The 8,522-nt window shown below is 48.5% G+C and overlaps 1 protein-coding gene and 1 pseudogene across 1 annotated transcript in view; both read right to left on the bottom strand.

Moving 5' to 3' along the window:
• Positions 1-298: 298 nt before the first annotated feature.
• Positions 299-7,910, bottom strand: LOC102478877 (cytoskeleton-associated protein 2-like; annotated as a pseudogene).
• A 138-nt stretch (positions 7,911-8,048) lies between these two features.
• Positions 8,049-8,522, bottom strand: part of LOC102478435 (HLA class I histocompatibility antigen, A-30 alpha chain-like) — a 2,143-nt gene continuing 1,669 nt past the window's right edge. Inside the window, exon 4 of the mRNA XM_027767769.1 lies at positions 8,049-8,107. Within this exon, the coding sequence (XP_027623570.1) occupies positions 8,049-8,107 (59 nt within the window). The remainder of the gene's footprint in view (positions 8,108-8,522) is intronic.

The following is an 8,522-nucleotide window of genomic DNA, read 5'->3' as shown; positions in this document are numbered from 1 at the left end:
TTTTTTCCATGTAATTCTCACCTCCTCCTTGATTAGCACTAGAACGTTCACCATAGATGTTCAGAGGGTTTATACCAGTGGTTCTTACCCATGGGCCTCCCCTTTCACCTTCCCACCCTGTGGGGAACATATGTCAATGTTTGGTGTCTTCCTTCCTTCCTTCCTTCCTTCCTTCCTTCCTTCCTTTCCTCCTTTCTTCCTTTTTTCTGAGAGAATTTTGCCATAGAGTGCGTGTGCTTGCTGGAGACAGAAAAAGAAAGTGACAAACTCCCCTCCTATGCCACAAGCCCTTCTCCATTCTTCTCTTGGGATTTGGGGGCACTCATGCACACATGTCCAGTGTGAGTGTCTAGCCACTGCTTCTGGACCTCAAACAGCAGTCGGTCATGTGGGAGTCTGGAGCCACCACAACTATGGCACCTGCTGTCCCCATCACCACGGACTTCTTATGACCTCTAATGAGCAGAGGGCAGTGATGCCGATAGCCTACACCCAACAGAATAGCCTCTGCCCCAACCAAGAGTAATCTAAATTCATGATTTGGCCTAGAAGATGATTCTGTTGCTTATACTTCTATATTTTTGGATGCTTTTAACATTTTCTCTCTTCTTGGTAGTTGTTAGTGGAAGAAGCAGCCTTAAAACCTGGTACATCATATGACAGGAAATGGAATCCCTAGATTTATCCCGTATATTCAGTGTCTACTTCTTGGATTTGTTCTTTGGTTATACAACCATCCTCAGTATCTCCAAACAGACTTTTTCTTTTTCTTGATTGTTCAATGTGAGAATATTGACAATCACATGACGCATCTGTTTAGTAGGCTGAGGCCCTGCCAGCACGGCCTGCTCATAAATTGTGATAACACCTTCACTAGGACGTGTGATTGATTCAGTACATGCACGACATAGCCAATGTTGAACATGTTTTGTGGCATCTGGAGTACATTTAGTCAAGTCATTCAGTGTGATGACAATGTCTTCTGTTGGGCATCCATTAACCAGGTTCAGGCATCCAGAAAATGTCTTGTTCAGTTTTTCAGTAAATAATCTTTGTTCATCTCCTGTCATGGTAGTCCAGAAGGACCCAACTGGTTTTTAATTTTGTGCTTCAAGCTTGGGCTGGGTAGCTACTGAATTAGGTGGCCTTTTCAGCGTTCCTCCTCTGCAACCTTTCCATCACTCAGATGAGCTTTTCTCTCTTCTTTAGGCTGGGCTGATCTATTATCAGTAGTTGCTTTTGCTATAGTGTGTCTTTGCGCTCAACAGATTTTGAAATTTTCTATTAGTTTGGTGTTAGAAGATGAAGCAGGCCTGGCTACAGTCTCAGATGTGATGCTTCTTCATAGTACTTAATTCTTTTTATGTCCTCAGAACTGGTTGTGACACTAGATAAAAGCGTTTCTGATTGCAATCATTCCTTTTCATGAGGCCCTTTCCGGACTCTCACATTGGCAGAGGTTCTACTGATGCCCTTTCTCCTGTGTCCAGGGATCAGTGTGGTGATTTCCAACACGGGGCCGCACCAGTTGTGGCTCTGGGAGGTGGCGCTCACAGAGTTAGTGGTAGTGGTCGCTTTTGAGGGTCCCCGACTTCTCACTGTCACAATGCTAGTGTTCACCGGCTGAGGCTTTGTGACTGTAGAGACAGAAGTTGGGTTTCTCTGTTGTTGCAGAGCTCTCGTCTTTGACTTGTAGAGGTTTTCTAAACCAATTAACCTCAGACTGCACCACTTGGTCATGCTAAGATCCAAGGATAGGTTTCTTAGGCACGTTAACTTCTTGCTTTGGTTTCTTGGTAGTGATTTGTTTCTTTGTATTATTATTCTTAAGGTGAAATGACTGGATTAACATCATATGTTGATCTGGGGATCATCTTTAAACAGGAACAACCACAGAGTTGGATGGGTATCATCAAAATTAGGTATATCAACTGCTGTAGTTGAATTTGTTCATTCACTTGAAGGTTTTAAAGGAATACATTTTATTTCCAACTCTTGCATGATTTTTGCTCCCTATAGGTCTACAGGCATTTTTCTTTATCAGCCATTTTTGTTTTCAGTTTCTGAACTTTTTTCCCTTCGTTGACCTGCACCTCAGGTGTCATCACTCTCTGGCCTCTGCTGGATCATATCTGATTTTCCTGTTTGTCTGCAAAAACTGTTTTTCCTCTTAAAAAATGTCCCTAGGATTTTTGTCTTCTATGCTCTCTGAACGCAGATTGGGTCCTTGATGCAGGAACAACTGCAGGTCCAAGGGCACTTTTGGGGTGCTCAATGCAGTCTGGGGCCAGGGGTGCGTCTCGCGTAAGGAAGCCTCTGACAACTTCAGCCCACAACTTCAGCTACTATTCTTTTTTTAAATAAATAAAGAAGAAAATACATTTTCCCCAAAACTAGTGCAAGTGGACATTTAAAGAGACTTTGGCTCCCCAAGTCCGATCACCTGTGTGCGTGGTGACACAGAGATGGTGGGACTGTGCAGACACATTTTAGCAAAGATGCTGTATCAATTTGACCCCCAGTTCCCAGCAGCTGCGGGGACAGCATCCCAGCTTCAGGGTGCAGTGTCCAGCATCAATGTCAGTGGTGAGAGCAGTGACACTGCTCTCTGTGACCTTATTCAGGGACACTTGTTCCTACATGGCACCTGAGCTAGGGCAGATTGTGATTAAGGTCCAGGCTGTGAAACTTTGAGCCTACTTCTGTGCTGTCTCAAGATAAAATGAGTCCTATATATACTCTGTGATCTTGTTCAGGGACACTTGCTCCTATATGGCACCTGAGCTAGGGCAGATAGTGATTAAGGTCCAGGCTGCGTAACTTCGAGCCTCGTTCTGTGCTGTCTCAAGATAAAATGAGTCCTCGTCACTATTAGAATTAGGATAACCTGTGTTCTATTGGTTGCTCCAATAGTGAATGAGAACGCAGTCTGGGAGTCATTTCAGAGACCAATATCCACAGATGTTTCATTCTGCTGGGCTGAGAGCCCCTTTCTGCATCTTCCATCTGGAAAGAGGGGAGGGGAAGTGAGAAATCACCCCTGCCCCAAAGGGGATGGCCACACTGCAATCCCTCTCCTCCATTCTCCTCTCAGAATTTTCAGCACGCACGCACACGCTCCCAGTGTGGTTTTCAAGCTGCCAGATCTGGGACTCCAACCACCCAGTGAGCCATGTGGGATCCAGGTGCCTTAACCTCCACACCACCTGCTGCCCCAATGACTTCTAGTTCTTGCTAAACTTCTATCACTCTTAAGGCTTTCTTCACCCATAATCCCAGTTTAATTTTATTTACCTTCATTCCCTCAAGGAAGAATCCCATCACTCAGACTAAATTCCATGTGTTAATTTAACTTCCCTTATCCAAATAATTTTTTTTTTAACTAAAGAAGCATTTCTAGATGTGCCCTAAGGCTATTTCCCTTAATTCCACGTCCCATTCTATAGACTGGGACTCATAGTTTGGGCATATAGATATGCAGGCTCTTATTGGTACTTCTGCCGTATGTTTCTTTTTTTCTTCTTTTTTTGGAGAGGTTTTTGCTATAGGGCGTGTGCACTCACCAGAGAGACAGAGAGACCAAAAACAAGAACTCACCCCCCAGGGGAGATGGCCATGCCTCAATCCTTTCTCTTCCATTCTCCTCTCGGGATCTTGGGCATGCATGCACACACACCCAGTGTGTGTTTAAGCCACTGGGTCCGGAACTCGAACCGCGGTCACCTACATGGGAGTCCAGCGACATAACCATTACACCAACTGCTGGTCCCTGTATGTTTCTTTTTTAGGTCTCACCAGGATTTTTCTGCTCACTTCATGGTTTCCTATAAAGTGCTTGTTTTAATGTTAAGAATGCTGTGAGGCATAGTAAACATACGAACTGATTGATATAAATATCAATAACATTAAAAATCCTAGAGCACGAGCTAATGCAAAAAAAAAAAAAAAACAGAAAAGAAAATGATACTGAGCTCCTTATATCATGTCTCATTATTGCTGAGATACATCCTTCCTTTTCTTTCTTAGAGGGCAAAAACTGAACATTTAATGTGAATTGAAGGGCCAGGTGGTGGCTCAGTGGGAAAACAACACATCCACATAAGAAAGGTCCAGGGTTCACGTCAGGACCCTCCCTGAGCATGCTGGGCACCCATGCAGAGAACCATGCCAGGGGCCGGCTGAGACCTAGACTGCAGGTGGAGATGATGTAAGATCCCAGCTCAGGGTGCTTCTCTCTCTCTCTCCATCCCCTTCTATTTCACACAAGTAAATAAATAGGCTTTAAAAGTAATTGTCATTGGACATGTGTGCTCACTGAAAACAGAGAGAGAGAGAGAGCAAAAAAGGACTCCTAAGCAGAGATAACCATGCCACAATCCCTTCTCCTCCATTCTCCTCATGAGATTCTGTGCACATATGCCCATCATGTTTTGAACCATAAGTCTGAGATTCAAACCACATACTCAAGCTTTCCCAACCCTCAGTGCTCTCTGATCGCTGACCTCAGTGGTTCCAACTCCAGCTGAGCACTGGGCATGCTGGTGGGCTCGTCACTCAGGCCTCTCCACAGACACCCAGTGTTGGAATGTGGAGTGCTGTGTCCACGGGTTGCTTATCTCCCAGGGAGCCTGAGGCCCAGTCTAGGATGTGGTCGACGTTCTTGCTGCTCACAGTGTGATCTGAGAACTAATATCATCTGTGCCAATAGGAACCTGGTTGTAAATATGGAACCTCGTGCTTCACTTAGACCATCTGAGGCTGAAGGGGAAGCCCAGGGATTCCTGGAGCACAGGACAGTGTGGGGCTCCCGGGTCTACGTGCCTGCCAGACACAGTGCGTAACTGTGGTCTGCTCTGGGAGTGTGCCCTGCCCAGTGCTCGTCCCTGTTGCCTTTCTCTTCTTAGCAACTCATTCACGGGGAGCTCTCAAGAGTTCTCTAAATACCAGTTATACAACATCAGCTCATATCTCTTTCTCCAGCCCAGACATTTCTCTGAAACTCCAGACTCATCTGTCTAACTGTCCCTCACCCCCTCAACTACATTTCTAACAGTCTTCAGAGTCCACATTTCCTACCCTGGACACTGGGCTCCTGTCCCTCAGATGTGCTCCCACCAGGGTCCTCCCCAATGTCACTCACAGCACCTCCATCTCTAGTTATGGTGTCCTCCCTGATGCCTCTTCCTCACATCTGATTTGGTTTATGAGGAAATGCTGTGAACGCCCCCTCCAGGACCTATCCAGAACTCAGTCGTCCCTGCTGTTCCCACTGCTCACCCAGATGAAGGAGCAGCTTCTCTGGCCTGGACCCCACACTGTTCCTCACAGCTCCCACCTCCTCATCCCCTCCTCTCCCGATTCTGTGCTCAGCTCAGAATCCAGAGAGCCTTTCAGGAGAGAAGCTGGACATGCCTGTCTTTGCTCAGAAAGATCTCGCTCAGAGTAAGACTCCTTCCTGCATCCCCCAGGCCTACATATTCTGTCCTGACCTCTGACCTCCCCTCAAATTACTCTGCTCCAGACTCACCATAGTCCTTGTCTTTCCCAGAACAGACAAGATCCTGTCCCTCACACTTTCCCTGGAGGTTTCTGCTGCCTGGTAAGGCCTTTCCCAAGACTTGCTGATGGATAGTTCCTGTGTCCTTGAAATCTTTCCTCTAAAGTCTCCTTGCCAATGAGGCCCACGTTGACCTCCCTAGTAGAACAGACCCCTTCCCTGACCTCACACCCAGCACTCATCACCTTCCAGCATAAGTACTCTTGTCATTTACTTAGAGAACGCAGTCTGTCTCTTTCCACAAGAACATATTTCACAAGGCTGGCGATTCTAGTCTATTTTTAGTTAGCGGGAGTAAACCAGCAGAAACAGTGTGGCAGACAGTCCCCACCCAATGTCAGCTGAATGGGAGATCCCTGCAGAGCACCTTCCCTGTGTGAACTCAGGGGGATGCAGCTGTCAGTGGCACCACAGTGTCCTGTCCTTGTCTTCCCGCCCTGACCTCAGCCCCTGAGCTCTCAGTGTTGCTCTCCCTCCCTCCCCTGCCAGCCCTACCGCACATACGTAGGTTTCTTTTTTCAAATGAGAAGGATCGTCCCCATGTGTGTCTTATTTTAAGAACAAATATAAATCTAAATTAGATTCTACTTCCTGAATCCCTGAGTTTGACTGGAATCACAGCTGGGATATCTACAGCTAAGAGCAAGAAGGGGTAGGCCAGTAGAGGAAGATTCCAGCAGAAATTTAGTTAAAACAAGTTATTTTGAGATCTTTTTTCTCTGCAAATTCCAGAATATGGTTTTTAGAAAGTGATGGGGAGGGGCCAGCAGGTGGAGCAGGGGTGAAGGCACTGGACTCCCACAGGGTCCACTATGTTCAGTCCAGACCCAGAGACTCGAAACTCACGCTGAGGTGTGTGTGTGCCCAAGATCCCGAGAGGAGAGTGGAGAAGGAACTGCGGCATGGCCATCACCCCAAGTGTGATTCCTCAGGTTCTTTGTTTCTGTCTGCCTCTGTGTCTCTGGTGAGTGCACACACCCTACAGCAAAAGTCTCCTTTAAAAAAATAAATGATGTGGAAATGGGAAATACAACCCAGGAAACAGCTCTAGAAGAAAGGCAAGCACTGGATGAGTCAGAAAACCCATCTTTTGATACCAGAGACTCCCGTGACCTGGGGCTACCTGGTCCTTATGGAATAGTGACAGGAAAGGGACTTCTGCTGCTGTCAGAGGAGGGACACTCAGAGAACGAGAGTAGAACTGGGACATGAGAACAAGAACAAGCAACTCCTTCACAGACACAAAGAAACAACAGAAAAATGCACCAAGTGAGCCGTGAGGGCAGACCCAGGCCTGGGCCCCGGCTGACAGGGCACACAGGGCCCTCGCTGCCCAAAGCGGGATGTTGAGTCCCTGTGGTCACAGACCCAAGTGAGACAAAGTTCTACTGAAGGACAAGGACAAAGCAACAGTAAAGGTGACCCAGAGGCGTGACCTCAGCAAACCCACAATGGACGAAGTGCTGATTAGACAGCCCCATCCACACTCGGCACCTCACAGCCTCCTTCTGTTCCCACTGCAGCAGACCCAGCACAGCTAACACAGACTCTGGGTGGCTGTCAGGTTTTATCTCTTTATGTGGGTATAAAAAGTCTTCTGCTTTAATTTACCCAGTAACCAGGTCTAATAGCAAGAATTTAAAAAAAACACATTGATATTCATATCCTTATCTTCAAGAGGGAGGTAGGAAGTTGCAACTCAGTTTGCCACAAGCAGACTCGGGGTGGGGATGTCCCGTCCTGCTCCTCCTGGAGCAGGAAAGCTGGTCAGGGCAGAGGGCAGAGGGCCCAGGGCAGTGGGGAGAGGCCCTGGTGTCAGAGATGGGCTGAGTCCCTGTTTACTCACATTAGGCTGCAGGGACACAGACAAGCAGACACGTTCAAACGCCAGTTACAGAAAGAGCAGTTGAGGATCCTGACGTCAACAGTGGTGGGTGCAGAGACTGAGCAATCTCATGTCACTCTGTCCTCACAGCCGCTGTCTCACACTAAGGAGAGAATCGTGAACAACTCACGTCAGTCACTGTAACAGGAACCTCTGACGAGGCCTTCAAGTACTCAACACGTCCAAACCCAGATCCCCACAGTCCAGTACTGTCCCCTCTTCCCGTCTCCTCCCACCAACCCTGCAGGGTCTCACCTTTAGGAGCCATGGGAGACACATCACAGTCGTGGGCACTGTCACTGCCTGGGGGGACAAACACAGGGCCTGGTCAGAGCCACAGGGGAGGAGCAAGAGGAGGAATATGGCGGGTGTTCCCCACCGTCCAAACCCAGATCCCCACAGTCCAGTACTGTCCCCTCTTCCCGTCTCCTCCCACCAACCCTGCAGGGTCTCACCTTTAGGAGCCATGGGAGACACATCACAGTCGTGGGCACTGTCACTGCCTGGGGGGACAAACACAGGGCCTGGTCAGAGCCACAGGGGAGGAGCAAGAGGAGGAATATGGCGGGTGTTCCCCACGGGCTCCTGTCTGTGCTGTCCCAGGGGTCAGGTCACCCTCCCCTCATACTCATAGGCAGTCTGAGTGTAGTGCCCTTTCTTTCCACCTGTGAGGAGAAAACACCCTGTGAGGGACAGGTTCATGGGGTCCTCAGATGGGGTCCTCAGAGCCAGTAACCCTGGACCCCAGAGAAGTTTCCAGAACTGTGATTACAGACCCAGGGCGGGGTCAGGGAATGTGAGGATGGACATATGGGAGGTGGGCCAACATCCCACCTGGAGGTCTGTCCTTTACAGGGACTGTCCCTGTGACCTCCAACTGCTGGGAACCAGGTCCCCATCTCCACCATCGCCAGGTGACAGGTGTGTGACTGGTTTTCACACTTTACAGAGGAGTGAGTAGCCTCAGCACAGAGGCCCTCAGCCTGGGCGAGCACGTGTGTGTGGTGGCACCTCCCAGTCACCAGGCAGGGCACCCCCACCTGGGACAGGACAGCTCAGACCTCCCCTTCCTACCTGAGC

This window comes from Tupaia chinensis, unplaced genomic scaffold (assembly GCF_000334495.1).
Source record: "Tupaia chinensis unplaced genomic scaffold, TupChi_1.0 Scaffold144622_1, whole genome shotgun sequence".
NCBI classification, from domain to species: Eukaryota; Metazoa; Chordata; class Mammalia; order Scandentia; family Tupaiidae; genus Tupaia; species Tupaia belangeri.
The sequence above is the reverse complement of the archived record's forward strand: the minus strand, read 5'-3'. Positions and strand labels throughout refer to the sequence as shown.